This window comes from Microtus ochrogaster, chromosome 1 (genome assembly GCF_000317375.1).
Source record: "Microtus ochrogaster isolate Prairie Vole_2 chromosome 1, MicOch1.0, whole genome shotgun sequence".
Lineage (NCBI taxonomy): Eukaryota > Metazoa > Chordata > Mammalia > Rodentia > Cricetidae > Microtus > Microtus ochrogaster.
In genome coordinates this window covers 18,179,789-18,196,286 of record NC_022009.1, presented here as the reverse complement: position 1 = coordinate 18,196,286, position 16,498 = coordinate 18,179,789, and the positions used below count along the sequence as shown (strand labels likewise).

The 16,498-nt window shown below is 41.8% G+C and overlaps 1 protein-coding gene across 2 annotated transcripts in view; it reads left to right on the top strand.

Annotated features, from left to right (window-relative positions):
* Dcaf5 (DDB1 and CUL4 associated factor 5) overlaps positions 1–16,498 on the top strand; it is a 116,314-nt gene that overhangs the window by 67,102 nt on the left and 32,714 nt on the right. For both annotated transcript variants that reach the window (XM_005343270.2, XM_026779797.1), the window contains exon 6: positions 791–1,004. In XM_005343270.2, coding sequence (XP_005343327.1) covers positions 791–1,004 — 214 coding nt within the window. The remainder of the gene's footprint in view (positions 1–790; positions 1,005–16,498) is intronic.

Here is a 16,498-nt window from a genome sequence, read left to right as displayed (position 1 = left end):
CTACAGAGTGAGTTCCAGGATATCCAAGGCTACACAAAGAAACCCTGTCTTGAACCACACACCCTCCAAAAGAAAATCCATTATTGGACAGTTGGGGTGGACATGACTCCCTTCTCTGTTTGGGCATGGTTAAGCAAAATAACTAACTAATGATTTTAATGTTTCCCTTTTTTTTCAAGATATGTTAATACTTTTTCTATTATTTTTTTTTTTTGTGTGTGTGTGTGTGTGTGTGTGTGTGTGTGTGTGTGTGTGTGAAGTCAAAGGATAACATTCAGGTGTCTGTTATCTTCCCACCATGTGGGCCCCAAGGTCAGAATTGAAGTTCAAAGGCTTGGCAGCAAGTGCCCTTACCTACTGAGCCATCTTGCCCTTGGTAATCTTTTCTTGTAAAATTATTCAAAATTTACCTTTGGAGATTTAAAAGAGAGGCTGACATTTTAAATAACTTATTTTAATGTAACCAAGAAGTCATTCGTTTTTTCTTTTTCTTTTTTTCCAAGGAACCATTCTTTTAGTTGTTGTTTTATTTTTTGATACAGGTTTGATACAGCCTCTGAGTGCTGGGATTAATGGCATGTGTCACCACCACTCAGCTTCAAGGAGCCATTCTTAACATAACTACTATATTTTAATAGAAGATACTCTTGAATTTAAATGCCCTTTGTTGAAATTCTGATATAAGCCGTACAGGATAGCCTGGACACATGTAAAGAAGCTAATTCAGTGTGTTTTACAGGCTTTTATCCTATCTGCCTCAGACTTGATCCTTGTGCTTTTTGCCTTCCAGTTCTCTCCTGCGCTATGGTGGCAACCTATCTCTCCAAAGTGCCATGAGTGTGCGATTCAACAGCAATGGGACCCAACTCCTGGCCCTGCGACGGCGCCTGCCCCCTGTCCTTTATGACATCCACTCCCGCCTGCCAGTGTTCCAGTTTGACAATCAGGGTTACTTCAACTCATGCACTATGAAGAGCTGCTGTTTTGCAGGGGATCGTGACCAGGTGGGTGCCTTGGCCGTCTACATCCCCATGTCTTACTGTATTGCTCTCAGTTTCTCTTTTGTACCACATGAAGTAGAACTGTTGATATATATTTTTTCTTTTTTTTTTATTTTAAACTTTTTTCATTTTACATATCAACTCCAGTTTCCCCTCTCTCCCCTCCTCCTGCTTCTCCTTCCCACCCTTTCCATTCCACTTCTCAGAGGGGGTAAGGCCTCCTCCCTTGGGGAGACAACGAAGTCTGGCATACCAAGTTGAGGCAGGACCAAGTCCCTCCCCCTTGTATCAGGCTGAGCAAGGTATCCCACTATGGGAATGGGCTCCAAAAAGCCAGTTCATGTACCCAGGATAAGTCCTGGTTCCACTGCCAGCTACCCCCTCTCCAGCAGATCACCCACATTTAGAGGTCCCTTGCAGGTTTCCCAGCTGTTGTCAGTTCAGAGTCTGTGAGCTCCCACTAGCTCTGGTTCAAGATGGCCGAGTTGGGAGAGGTATGGAGAGCGAAAGCAATGAGATATCTTGATATAGGGAGCCATTGTGGGGTTAGGGAGAAACCTGGTGCTAGAGAACTTCCCAGGAATCCACAAGGATTGCCCCAGCTAAGACTTCTAGCAGTAGTGGAGAGAATGCCTGAACTGGCCTTCCCCTGTAATCAGATTCGTGACCACCCTAACTGTCATAGCACCTACACCCAGTAACCGATGAAAGCAGACGCAGCCATCCACAGTCACACACGGGGCTGAGCTCCTAGATGGAGTTCATATGAACAAGGGGGGGAGGGTCAAGATTATATAAATATATATATTTTTAAATGTATTTTGCATGCATGTACGTCTGTAAGGGTATTGGATTTCATGGAACTAGAATTACAGACAGTTGTGAGCTGCCATGTGAGTGCTGGGGAATTGAACCTGGGTCCTCTGGAAAAGTAATCAGTGCTCCCAACCGCTGAGCCATCTCTTCAGCCCCTGATTCTGATATTTTTGTCTAATAGTGACTGTCTTCATCCAGGATGCCAGTGGTCCAGTCATTCAAGGCACATCCTGTAAACCAAGACTAGCTACATGATTCTAAGCAACCAGCTCTGCCACATTTGTGGATGGATCTTGAATTTTAAGAGTGTGCCATTCTGAAAGGAAAGGAGCTCGTGGCACAGTAACCTGCCAGTGGAAGGCATTCCCGTAACATGTGCCGTCCCAGAGCCATGTATCTTGAATGGCTTCTTGAATGGCGTCATTTTCTTGAATGAAATAGCCTCGGCAGCCTTGTTTGAGAAAGAACCAGCATTCTAATTAGGATTGACCAGTCCTAGCTCTGTGTTCTAATCTTTTCTGAGTTGCTGGGACTAGAGATACTGATGATTTAATGGAGACAGTTTAGGGGCAGGAGAGATGGCCTAGGGGTTAAGAGTATTTGCTGTTTGCCCAACACCCACATCAGGCAGCTCATAACCACCCAGCTCCAGTGGGTCCTATGCCTTATTCTTACTTCGGAGAGCACCCACACACATGCATCATGCATAAAAACATAAATGGACACATAAATAAGTTTAAAAGTGGCAGTTTAATAATGGACTTGGCACACTTTTATCTATCTGAGCCATAGAAATTGTGAAGTAGTTGTCAGTCATCACTTGGACTGGCCTCAGTAATTGAGCTGAGTAAAGACATATAAAGAATCTATTGCTGGTAATTCTTCAGCAATACAGCTTTTTCTTTTCAATGATAATGAATCTTATTGTTGCCTTACATCCAGATAGGGGAAAAAGAAATGCTAGTCTCTATTAATGCTATGGACCCATCAGCTATGTCATATTTTGACATTAAATTTGACAGAGGCAGTTGGGTGTGGTGGCACACACCATTACTACCAGTAATCGAGAGGCAGAGGTAGATGAATCTCTGTGGGTTTGAAGTCAGCTGTTTATCTACATAGTGTGTTCCACACCTACCAGGTCTACACAGTGAGACTGTCCCAAATTAATTAATCAATTAACTAAAGTCTCCCTCATCTCTTAAGAAATATTTGTTTGCTTTTAGAAAGAGGCTTAAAAGAAAGAATTCTTTGAGACTCTCCAAAGACCCTGGTTTTATTTTTTGTTTTTGTTTTTGTTGTTTTGTTTTTCAAGGCAGGGTTTCTCAGTGCAGCCCGGTTGTCCTGGAACTCACTCTGTAGACAAGGCTGGCCTCAGTCAAGCTCACAGAGATCTTCCTCCCGAGTGCTGGGATTAAAGGCATGCACCACTGCCCCCCCCCCCACTCCAGCTAAAATAGACACCTTTTTAAAAAAATTTTTTTAGATTTTATTTATTTATTATGTATACAACATTCCTTCCATGTATGCCAGCAGGCCAGAAGAAGGCACCAGATCTCATTATAGATGGCTGTGAGCCACCATGTGGTTGCTGGGAATGGAACTCAGGACCTCTGGAGGAGCAATCAATGCTCTTAACCTCTGAGCCATCTCTCCAGCCCCCTAAAATAGACACCTTTTATAGGTAGAGAATAGATACCCAAATTTATTTTCAGTTTGAATCCTAGGGCCTACTAATTTAAAATCCTCATTGAGTACCACTAGATGGCCTCAGTTAGATAAGTGTTGTCTCCTAGGGAAGGCCACAGAACCTAAATGATTTTGTTTTTTATTTGCCTGGGGGTATTATAGACTTAAAAAAAATTTTGTGTGTGTGTGTGTGTGTGTGTGTGTGTGAGAGAGAGAGAGAGAGAGAGAGAGAGAGAGAGAGAGGAGAGAGAGAGGAGAGGAGAGAGTATATGAGCACCATTTGCATGTTTGAGCCTACAGAGGCTAGAAGAGGGCTTTGGATTCTCTGGAACTAGAGTTAATGGGTAGGAACCAAACCCCGGTCCTTTGAGAAAAGTAGCAAATGCTCTTGACCACTGAGCCATGTCTCCAGCTCTCCACTTGGTGTTTTTTGTTTTGTTTTGTTTTGTTTTGTTTTGTTTTGTTTTGTTTTGTTTTTTTTTTGAGGTGGGCTTTCATGTAGCTCGGACTGGCCTAGAACTCCCCATGTAGCTGAAAAACCTTACACTTGCTAATCCTCGTTCCTCACTTCCTGAGCACATGCTGAGGTTATAGGTGTAAGTCACCAAGCATAATTGATGTTGTTATTGGGGCTGAACCCAGGCTTCATGCATGCTAGGGAAGTTTCTATGAGCCACACCTTCAGACACAAGTTTTCTCTTGAGTGCAAAGAAAAGTCATGTTCTAGAGATGAAGTGATCAGATTCAGCTTTCTGTTATATAGAATGGCTGATTTGGTTTGTGTTACTGTGGAAATGCCAACCTGGCCTCCTCTTCCCTTTTTCCTTTGTTCATTGTTTTTGTTAATCTTTTTTTCATCATCTTTTAACCTATTATGCATGTAATTCTTTTCTCATTGACGAATATGAACATGTAGTAAATGTAATAGCTTCTTACTGCCAAGAAAATAGGCTGAAGGAAAGATGAAATAGGTTAAAAAAATGTAGATGTTACATTTTCTTCAGACTACATCAGCGTCCGAAGCCTGTCTTTATGGTATCCTTAAAACACCCACATACATCAAAGGCCTCTGCCACGATGTAGAGCAGTGTAGAGCATGTAAGACCATGGTCTCAATCTTAGCACTATGAGTATTTGGTCTGATGAGTCTTGGCTATGATGGTTTGTTCTGTGCTTTGTGAGATGGGTAGCAGCATCCCTGGCCTCTCCTCAATGGATGTCAATAATGTCATCCTTATTTGTCTTCCTAAGAGACAAAAAATGGCCAGACACTGCCGAATGCCCCTTTAAAGGGGAACGTGTTCCCTGATTGGGAAACTATGATCTGGTAGATCGTAAATATTCAGCATGCACAGAGACGCTTGGGCGGGTTTGCCAGAGCAGAGCCATGTAAAGTGTTTTCAACGTAAGACTGGGTTTTGCCTTGTAGATTAATATATAATGATAAAAAGCGTTGAGTGCCTTTTGATTTTTCTCTATTCAGATTTGACATAATTATGACTTTTATTCTAGTGGGAATTTATATAGAGACATTATAGTGTCTTTGATCAATTGCATTGCATTTTGATTACAGTAAATGGTTTTTCTAGCATGAACAGGTTATAAAAGTTATTGACTCTGGCTTTTAATAAGTCTTCAGCCTACTTATATCTCCCTTGCAGATTATCAGAGACGTCTGACCCAGTGGATTAGGAAATAGATTTGTGTTTGATATTTGCTCACTCCTTAGGGACTAAGAACATAGCTAACCCATCACTGTCTTGTCTCCAAGCCCTAGAATGTAGTAAGAGCATGATAAATGCTTGCCAAAGTGACTCTTGAGTACTTTGATCAATATGTGGTATTTAGCACTCTGGACAGAAAGCTTCAACAACTGTAAATCAGGATTGATAGTCATTTCTCCTGGTCAAATTTTAAAGGCCTTGATTAGAACGAATCCAGTGAAAAGTCGTCAACTAAGCTTATAGTTTTAAGTGTACAAACAGTTTTAAGTGCCAAACAGACTTACTGTCCTAGTCTTGGAACATGTCTCTCAAAGGTGATTCATAGGCTCTGCCTTCCACAGTCAGGGCTTACTCAGCAGCAGCCAGTTCACTGCAATCTGTACAACTGGGAGTTGTTGTTTTTTTTTTTTTTTTTTCTCTAGTCCAGACAGGATCTTTTTTGCTGTTTTTAAGTTGTTTGGGACAGGGTCTCAATATATTGGCCTCAAACTTACAATCATGTCTCAGCCTTCTAAGTGGGTAGGATTATAGGCATTTGCCACTGCATCCATATTTATGTTGACATCATTCCTATGTCTATACTCTGAAAACCCCTACAGCCTGGGGTGCTGTGCTGTGCACTCTTCATTTAGTCATAGGCTGGGTAATCATCCCAGGGAGGAATTTGAGAATTTCCATAATAGGAATGGATGAACATGGATGATCCCATCCATCTGAGACAGGCGATTAGTCAGGCCCCATGAATGGATCCAGATATTGTGCCAGAAGGCCTGAACTTATCTTTATCTTTTACCATCCTAGGTTCACTGGGTAGTCCATTTGCCTCAAAATGAAATTAATATTTTGAAAAATTAGACTCATGAAATAAAGTATGGAATGATGCTGAGCCCATTTTGTGTCTTTTAAGTTCTAACCACGGAGCTTTCAGAGATCATTCTGAACCAACTCTTCCTTTTGAGAAAGCTAAGGTTCAGAAAGGTAAGGTGCCCAAATTGCCACATGTGTGCCTACAACTAACATTTGTGCTATGGTTGAGTGAAGTAAGACAAACTGTAAAAATTAGTGTCTGGAGTATACATTAAGAAGCAGTGGAAGCTAGCTAAGTGGAAAGCCTATGTTCTGTCAAAGTAGGATAGCTTCCACCGTTTGGTCCATCACTGCTATGGCAGCCTGTGTTGCCAAAACAAGGTGATTTTCTTTAGAAACACTGGAGTTGATACCTCATTGTAGTGATAGAGCAAATCTGTGTATTATCTGTGTTCTGATGTGGGCCACCATGAGATCTCTGTGCCATACTCCACAGTATATTTTATCTCATGTTTGCTCCATGGTCTGTCTGATTAATGGGTGAATGAAAACAACATTTCCTAGCTTTATGCCTTTTAAAATTAATAAAACAGATGTTTGGTGAACATTTATTATGCTCCAGTAAATGTTACTGTGGACCAGTTCACATGACCTTGCATAGTTTGATTTTCATTCCAAGCTCTCTATATAGTCTGACTTCCCTGCTTTAGGCTACAAATGCATGGTTTGTTTATCTGTGGTATACTTGAAATATCCAAATTTAATAATATTCACTGCTAGATTAGGTTATAGTAGCATTTAGTTTGCTGGATATCAATGGAAGCAAAACCCTAAAAAAAGAAAAGATTTGAGCCTTTTTTTTTTGGACACAGTCTCACTATGTTGTAGCAGGCTTTCTTTTGGTCACTAACCAACTTCCATATCATGACACGAAGACTTATGATTAGTTGTGAATGTTTGACCTTATCTTATGTTTATCCCACTAGCTCTTATAACATAATTTAACCTGTTTTTCTTCATCTACATACTGCCTTGGGGCTTTTTATCTTTCTTTCATTCTGTATGTCCTACTCCTTGTCTGGCTGACTGGTGGCTGCCTGATTGACTGGCCCTAGGTGTGTCTCTTTCTTTCTCTCTCATTCTCTCTCCTCTCTGTCAAGCCTAGGTTCCTCCTCCTATTTATTCTCTCTACCCAGCAGTCCCACCTATTTCTTTATATTGGCTGTTCAGCTTTTTTTATTAGACCAATCAGATGCCTTCGGCAGGCAAAGCAACACATCTTTACATCGCTAAACAAATGCAGCATAAACAAATGTAACAAATCTTTACATAGTTAGATAAACTTATCAACACTATGTTGTGACCATGAACTTTTGGCCTAAAATGATCCCCCAGTCTCAGCATCCTCCCTTGAGCAGCACAGGTTATCTATAAGCACAGGCTGACCGCCCCATTTTTGGACTTGATTTTCAGCAAGTACACCTAGTCTTAGGGTCTAGTGAGTGACCTTGCAGCTAAACAGCATCCTCCTCTAGGAGTTGTCTCTTCTTCACAAGTCCTTACATTTTGTTGTTTCCTTCCTGAAGCTGGACTGGCTACATTCTGTTCTAAGCTCTATAGTCCCATGTGTATCCAGGGTTAAAAGAATGTTCGTACTCCACCTGCTGGCTCTGCTGGCGCACACTCAGGCAGAACTTGCTTTTTATCGCTTTCTTTTGAACAGTTCTTTAAATGACACTTGTCCTAGCCTGAGTCCAGCTTTCCTGCTAACAGCTTGGGTACCTGGAAATGGACATGCTGATTATTTAAAAACTTCTTAGTCTCAATTAATGGCTAAGTCAGTTTGTCTCTATCTTGCTGAAAGAGGAATGGGAATATAGGCAAGTGTTCTGAAAAGGCTGAGCAGCAGGGGGACAGAGCATTGGGATCTCTTTCTTGTGGATTTGACAGTTGGCAAGTGTAACGGCGTAAACGAATGCAGATTGTAAAAATATATATATAGCTTTAATGGAGAAATAGATTTACAGAACCACCGTTCCTGCGGAGAGCAAAAGCAGCAGGTGGGAGCACGCTCGCCAAATTTATAGGCAAACATTAGCCCGAGGTGAACACGCCCCCTAAGGGGCGGGACTTATCCCTACAGGCAAGGATACCCAAAATCATGGCAATGAAATTGTTTGCCCTCTTCTTCCAAAGAGTTGTCTTTGTACCCCATGAGCCCAACAAAATGACCATAAATTTGTGAACTGACTTCAGACATAACATCACTGCTCACCCTCTCTCTGTTGGTGTAGTGCGTGTAGGATGGATGGCAAGGGTGTCTGTGTAAGAACTCACCAGACTGGAGACCGCCCTGTAGACTGTAGCTCTACTTTCTATGACTCTGTCCCCCGCTCCTCCCAGCACACACACTCATTTGGCCCCACATGTGATATGTTCTTCTTCATAGGACTTTTTCTACAGGAAAATTTAACTCTTAGGTTCCATCCTTTGATTTGTGTGATTTGGCTAATTTTTACTACTTTCTTGCTTCCTGTTTTTTCTCTTGTATTTGAATTCACATAGTAACCTCTAGGTAACATTGGTTTCATCCTCCTTGAAAGTAAGGCCAAGAGTCATTTGTAATGGCTGGCAGTGTAGGACTAACCCAGGATTAAAGTCACTTCCTTTCCTGTGATTGTTGCCTTTTCTCAGTCATTTTGCCTCCTGTGTTGCTAAGATCCAGTGATCTTCATGGGCCAATGAGGAAGAACTGCAGAGCGTATGGTCAATGAATTCCCTGTATGTACTATTTAGGGAATGAATTTTTAAAGGGATTTTTGTTTTTATGTGTGTGTCCGTGTGCCGCAGCACTTCTGCGGAGGACAGCCTCCAAGTGTTGTTTCCTCACCTCCCCTCCTTGTTTGAGATGGGGTCTCCTCTTCTGTGTAAGTCTGAAATGGGAGGCCCCCGTGCCCTTCCTTTTCCTCTAGGGGCATACCCAGAATAGAGGTGACTCTTATGTGGGGTCTGGGCATCTACAAGCATGGCAAGTGCTTTCCCCCTCTGGACCATCTCCCCAGCCACTTGGGAGTATATTTTTTATTTGTTTTATTGTTTTGTTTTCTTGAGACATGGTCTTACTGTGAGGCCCTGACAGACCTGGAACTGGATACATAGACTAGGCTGGCCTCGAACTCATGGGGATCCATTTACCTCTATCAGAGACATGTGCAACCATGTTCTGTGAGTGAATATTTTAGAGGATTTTGTTTTAACCAGTTGCAGATCTGTAGTCCTAGCTGCCACAGAGGCTGGGGCAGGAGGATTCTACCATCCCCAAATAAAAAGTTAAAGGGGGGCTAGGAAGGGATGTAGCTCAATAATGGCATGCTTGTCTTTCATATATGAGGTCTTAAAATTTGACCCTCAGTACCAAGGTGGGGAGGTAGATTGAAGAGAACTTGTTTATTAAATCAGCTGTTTTGAATTCTTTTAAACCTTGGGCCATTTTGAAAATCTGAGAGCCATGAACACTGTCAGAAAGTGCATATTGACGGGCTATAGTGGAGCGTGCCTTGAATCCCAACTCTTGACAGAGTACTGACCTTTGAGTTTGAGGCCAACCTGGTCTACAGAGTTCCAGGATAGTCAAGGGTACACAGAACACACACACACTGCCCACCCCCCACCCCCCGCCGCCAAAGTACATATAACCACATAATGTTGCAGATAATAATAAGGGTTTCCCGGACCTCTGGGATCTGGGTGCTCAGCTATTACCAACCTTGAACAAAGAGGTTCATCCTGCAGTCCATTTGCTGATTCAGTTAGGAACTTAGAAATCAGGGAAAGCCCTCTAGAAGTGGTCTAATTAATAACTGTTTGGCTGAAAAAGAACACACGGTAATCTGGGTTTGTTCTTAGGTTAGGAATAAGTGGAATTGCTGCGGTCTGGTAACACGACCTGACAGTTCTCCTTTAAGCACTACCTTAGCTAGGAGTATGGACAGACACTAATGAAGCAGGACAGGTCATACTGCTCCTGCTCTGCCTGCCAGTCTCCTTCAACATATGACTCAATCAATCAATAGCTTTGCCTCTTTTTCCAGCTTCCTCAAGCTTTGGAGAAAAGGGAGATTCATCTTCTTGAGAATGCTTAGAGCCTGCCTTGAATAATGAATAGCGTTGGGCTAGAGTGAGAGAGAGAATCCAGTCCCCGGCTGTCAGAACTGTGGCTAGTGAGGAAGACTGGGTACTGATGCCATTTGACTAATTCTGCTTCTGCCCAAACCTGGATTTCCAAAATAAATTTACACAAATTCTTGTCTTCAAATAAGGCAAACTTCTGGCTTATAGCAGCGGCTGCTGATACAGACAGTACTCTTTATAAAAGTTTTCTTCCCTACTGATTATTTGAATATTATCAGCTACTGTTATGGAATATTTCTTTATTAACATATTTTTCCTACTTAGACCTCATAAAGTTTGGTTATTAATAAACCAAAGAATTCCAGGAGTTTAATAGAGCTGAAATGGCAAGTGATCCAAAACAACAAAAATAACATAATTTCACATATGAAGCTATTATTGTTATTATTATTACTATTATTGGTTTTTTGAGACAAGGTTTCTCAGTAGCTGTGAAACCAGTTCTGGAACTCACTCTGTAAACCAGACTGACCTTAAACTCTCAGAGATCCACCTGCCACTGCATCCCCCTCCCAAGTGCTGGGATTAAAGGTGTGCATCACCACCACCCAGCCAAAACTATTATTCTTAGGGTATGAATATGCATATATGTCCCTCTTTGGGGTGTGAATATGCATATGCACTCATCCCCTGGGTATACATACATGTGTGCTCTCATCCCCTGGGTGTGCATGTGCGTATGCTCTCATCCCCTGGGTGTGCATGTGTGTGTGCTCTCATCCCCTGGGTATACATACATGTGTGCTCTCATCCCCTGGGTATACATACATGTGTGCTCTCATCCCCTGGGTATACATACATGTGTGCTCTCATCCCCTGGGTGTGCATGTGCGTATGCTCTCATCCTCTGCGTGTACATATGTGTATGTTTTCATTAAGAGCCAATGCAATTCTATTTGTCTTATTACCAACTAAGTCTCTCACTTGCCCATTTCCAGAGAAATTTCCTTTAATGCTTTAGATAATATTTGTGTCAGGTACTAGTATAAATAAATTGTATAATCACATTGTGTAAATTGTATTTACACAAGTAGCAAATCCTTCTCTAGAAATGATCGCTAATGGAGTGTGCCACAAGTTGTGCTATCTTTTTTTTCCCCTGTTAACAAAGGTCAGGGAAACTAAAGAGCTATGTTTAATTAAATAAAAATAGTTATTTCTCTTCTATTATGGATCCTGGCAAAAGAGCCATCTGGTTTTTCTAGCCTAGTCAATACAGTTAATTAGACAGACATGCCATTTACTGGAGAATAATTAATCAATTATTGTGGAAGGAGTCTTTGGAGAGAACTCTAAATTGATCAACACACAGTGAGTAGTAATTGATATATTTCCTTCAGTAGATGGTGAGGAATATTGAAAGCTATGCAGACATGCATAACACACACACACACACATACACACATTTTGTGTGTGTTTGTCTTTCCATCCATCCATCCATCCATCCATCCATCCATCCATCCATCCATCCATCCATGTAGCTGTCAAGAGAGCAACAAGAGATTTTCTCTTACTAAAAGGCCTGTTGAGACCTTTTTGAGTATTAACTGGACAGTGTCTAGTGCTTGACTTGTCTCTTGATTTTTTTTTCCTTTTAATTTGGATAGATTATTTTTTGTTGGTAACAATATTTCTAAAATCATATAAAACTTACAGTGTAGCTGCTAGTAATTTGCCTGTACTCCAGATAGTACTGTGAAATCATGTTTTCTGTAGTAGGTCTAATTTAGATCTTTATTTGAACTTTAAGTTACTAAATTGTGTGTGTGTGTGTGTGTGTGTGTGTGTGTGTGTGTGTGTGTGTGCATTTGTCTTGGGTGATTCCTGATTGAGCTTCTAAGATAGTAAAAGTACCTTGCAAATAGAAAGAAATTTCTAGAGAAAGTTGTTATTTAAGAGATAAAGAAGGGCACTGGAAGGATGGTGTTTAGTTACTTGTCTGTTGCTGTGCTGAAACACTATAATTTGGCTTACAGTTTCGCATGGTTAGGGTTCATAATGGTGTTATGAAAGAACAGCTGAGAGCTCACATCTTGATCCACAGGTAGTGATGCGGGGGGGAGGGGCAACAGGCAAACCCACACTTCCTTCCAAAAGGCCACACCTCTTTGGGTTTTTTTTTTTAAGGTTTATTTATTATTTATACAGTGCCTACTTGTAAGCCTGTATGCGTGAAGAGGGCACCATGTGATTGCTGGGAATTGAACTCAGGATCTCTGGAAGAGCAGGCAGTGCTGTGTAGTATGGAAGTGCAGGCTGCTTTTCATACCGCCCAGTTCCCGGCCGCCCGGCTAGCTTATGCCTGAAATAACCACACAGAGATCTGTATTAATTAAATTAAATAAAATTGCTGCCTTGCCCATTAGCTCTAGCCTCTTATTGGTTAACTCTCACATCTTGATTCAACCCATTTTCTAATGACTCAATGGTTAAGAGTACTTGTTGCTCTTTCTGAGGACCCAGGTTCGAGTCCCAACACCCATATGGTGACTCACAACCATCTGCAGCTCCAGTTCAGGGGATTTGATGCATGTACATGGTACACATTTGTACACATAAAATACATTTTTAAATTTTTTTTAAAAGAAAGATGAAAAAGTAGGGGCTGGAGAAATGGCTCAGTGCTTAAAAGCACAGCTTGTTCTTCCTGAAGACCTGAGTTCAATTCCCAGCATCAATATCAGGCAGCTCATAACCACCTGTAACTAACTACAGCTCTAGGGAGAGTCCTCTGGCCTCTCCATGTACCTGTACTCACAAATACACATAATTTAAAATTTCTTTTTAATTTAAAAGAGAGAGATGAAGAAATGGGCAAGAGTTGTTAGAGCAAATATTGGGTTTTATCACAGCACCAGACAGTAAAGAGTGCTACCCAATGACTGTTTCTATACATGTTAATGAGTTGACAGAGTATTGGGACAAATAAGCCTGTACCACTGCCTGTGGGGTAATCTTTTTGTCAAGCTGTTTCTGGTGTTCTTCTGATGTATTGTGAAGGAGTGGTTGTTGGACCTCCTCTGCTTGATCATGGTAGTACTCTCTCTACTGACAGAGGATTGGGTTAAACTCCACTGTACTCTTAGTGAACATTGAAATGAATCAGCGCATAGCCAGTTGGTGACATAGCTTACCGAGCTTGCCAACCTTTGATCCACATGGTAGAAAAAGAGAACCAACTCCCAAAAGTTGTCCTCTGAGTTCACATGTCTTCCATGATACAGGTAGACACATGCACAGCGCACACACACACTTAAATAAAGAACCAAACATCACTGTGGGAAAATCCCACAGATTACTGTGAAGTTTTACAAAGAGGGTTGAGGCAGAAGATCTGATAGTTCTAAGCCTGTCTTGGCTAATAGTGAGATACTGTCTCAAACAGAGGTAGGGAAGGAGGGAGGGAGAGAAACAGCAGATGAAGAGAGGAGGAGGTGAGAAAGAGGCAGAGGATGGTCAAGGGGAAAGGGAGAGGCTAAATAAAGTCAGAAGATCAGGGTGCAAGGCCAGCCTGGGCTGTATAAAATGCTTTCTTAAAATTTAGCCAAACCAAAATAATTTTTAAAAGCCCAATTGAAATTAAGTATCAAGATAAAGGGAGGCTATTAGAGCTGGGAAGATAACTAGGTCGGTAAAGTGCTTGTATGTAAATATGAGGACCCAATTCCAACAACCCCACCCGACCCCCAGCATGCTCTAGAACCCATGTGGAAAACTGGATCATGGTGGCCCAGTCTTCAGTCCCAGCAGTATGGAAAAAGAGATACCAAGAGAAAGAGAGAAATTATGCCTGTTTTCACTACTTAAGAATTTCTTTTATTATTTAGTCCAAATGATTATTATAGTTTAGTCCAAATGATTATTATAGTTTATGAATATTAATGAGATTATATACTGTAGCTTTCTCTTGGTAGTGACTGGCATTAGAGCTCTTCTGCCTTTGTTTCTTGTTCAGCTTCCATTGTACCCCAAAGCAGAATGCTCTTAAAAGAGCCCACCAGGACTTGGTGCCTTGAGCAACAACTAACCATTTGCCAGGCTTCAAGCATCCCAGTCCTAGGAGGCAACCCTAGGAAAGGACATTCTTTCTGTAGCAATATTAAATGCCTCCCTGTTCCAGGCCCACTTGAAATAATCTCCTGCACAGCTTTGAAAAAAGGAGGGCCCAATAACAAAGGCCTGTGAAACGCGTTCAGGGCCAGCGTGGGCAAAGCTAGCAAGACCAGTCTCCAGACAGTGTTTTTAAAAAGCTGGGAAAGGGTTGAGTGGTAGAGTGCACACTCAGTGTGTGTAGAGCCCCAGGTCACTGACTACCTAATTCGTTCTGCTTTTTATTTATTTGCTTTGTGACAGGATCTTATTATGTATCCCAGGCTGATCTAGAACTCTTATGTCTAGGATCTTCCTCATTCAGCTCTTTGCCTCAGAGCCTTCTGAACACTTGGATTACTGGTTTGAGACATTACACACAGTTTGCTAATTTATATTTTGAAATATCCCAGAATTCTCTGCCCTTTTCTGGAATAGTCTTCTCCCAGATACGCACATAATTTGCTCCTTCGTTTCCTTCAGAGCATTGCTCACAATGCCATTTTATCAGAGAGGCTTCTGTAAGCACCCTACATAAAACGGAAACCAGCTACCCCACCACTCCCTAGCTTCTCTACCCAGACAACTTGCTTTCCTTCTAGTGTTTTCCCCACCCTGGAACATCATGGATGTGTTTCTAGCTTTGTTCCCCTTTTCCATGTTATATAAGATGATAGTTCCAAGAGGGTAGGGACAAGGTCTCTCTTGGCCAGTTTTGTATTTCCTTCCCTGGAACAGTGCTCAGCACATAGTAGACACTCAATAAATATTTGTTTAAAATAAAGAATAAAAGAATGAACTCATTTTTATTTCAGACTCTCCCAGTTAACAGTATCCCAGGCAGCCAACTGTTAATGTTGGCAGGAGTCCAACAGACAACCACTAAATGACATAAATAACTCCTCAGGGCATCTTGTAATTCTAGTGTTGGTGAGCATTTACTTAGTCTGACTAGATGTCAGTGGGTCGCGACCACTCCCCCCACCCCCAGAAATTATCCCAAGCAGTTCTGTCCTGGTAGATGGCTGAGAGGTTTTAAGGCTATCAGGACTTGCCTTATCCCCAAAAGCATTTAAAGCATTCCAAGCATTTTCTGTGTGTTTGAGGAGTTACCATATTAAAGCTTAACAGGCTTAACTCTGTGGGAGCATTTTCTTCCTTCTAAGGTTGTCTTCTGAGTCAGCGTTCTGTCTGGGTGGTTCCTTTAACATTCCCAGGCTCTGCCCCAGTGAGTACTAAGCAAGTAGCAAAATACCGATGCTTCAGTAAAGTAAGATCTCCAATAAGCAAAGCTTTGCAGTGCCTTTTTTAGTATGCATTTTTGTTGTTGTTGTTATTGTTGTTTATTTAGTTTGGGAAAGGAAGAAAGCAGGAATTCAATATCAGGTTTACAGTGTCTTTTAATCAGAACATGGAGCAATGAGATGTTGACTGTTTTATTCGATGCATATGTATGTACATGCATGTAATTCTTAGGTGATTCTGTATGTCATTCTTTTGTGTTCTGGATACCCCCTCTGTCTTATAGTAGTTCAGTTTTCAGGTGTAACTCACTCTTTGGAAATGCAGTAAGCAGGAGCAGAGCAGAGAAGTGTGAGGGGAGGAGGAGACCTCCATGCCCACTAGCAGTTTGAGTCTGCGTGAGGGGGAAGCTGTAAAGCACAATCCTCAGCATCCAGGTTCTTCTGTCAGCACAGGAAGCTGCACTGCTCACAAGTCTGCTCTCCTTAGTCTTCGATTGATGGCTGAAAGCCTTGGCAAAGAGATGTGGAGCCTGGCAGTCGGCAGTCAGGCAGAAGGTAGCCCAAGGGATAGGGAGCTACACCAGTTGAACCCACAGGCTACAGGAGAACCATCTCTGTGTCTTTGGCCATCATGACTTTCTCTGAAGCTAACCTAGCGCTCACGCTGATCTTGTCTCGACTCTTATTATGGTTTTTTAAAAAATCATTTACTAGCCTTCAAAAACCTTGAGGAGCGTAAGTGAAAGGCGAAGGTACGACATTACAGTGAAGCTATGCTTTCCTCAAAAGTCAGGGCACTACCCACACACTGAGACAATGGGGATGTTCTATTGGGAACTCACCAAGGCCAGCTGGCCTGGGTCTGAAAAAGCCTGGGATAAAACCGGACTCTCTGAACATAGCGGACAATGAGGACTACTGAGAACTCAAGAACAAT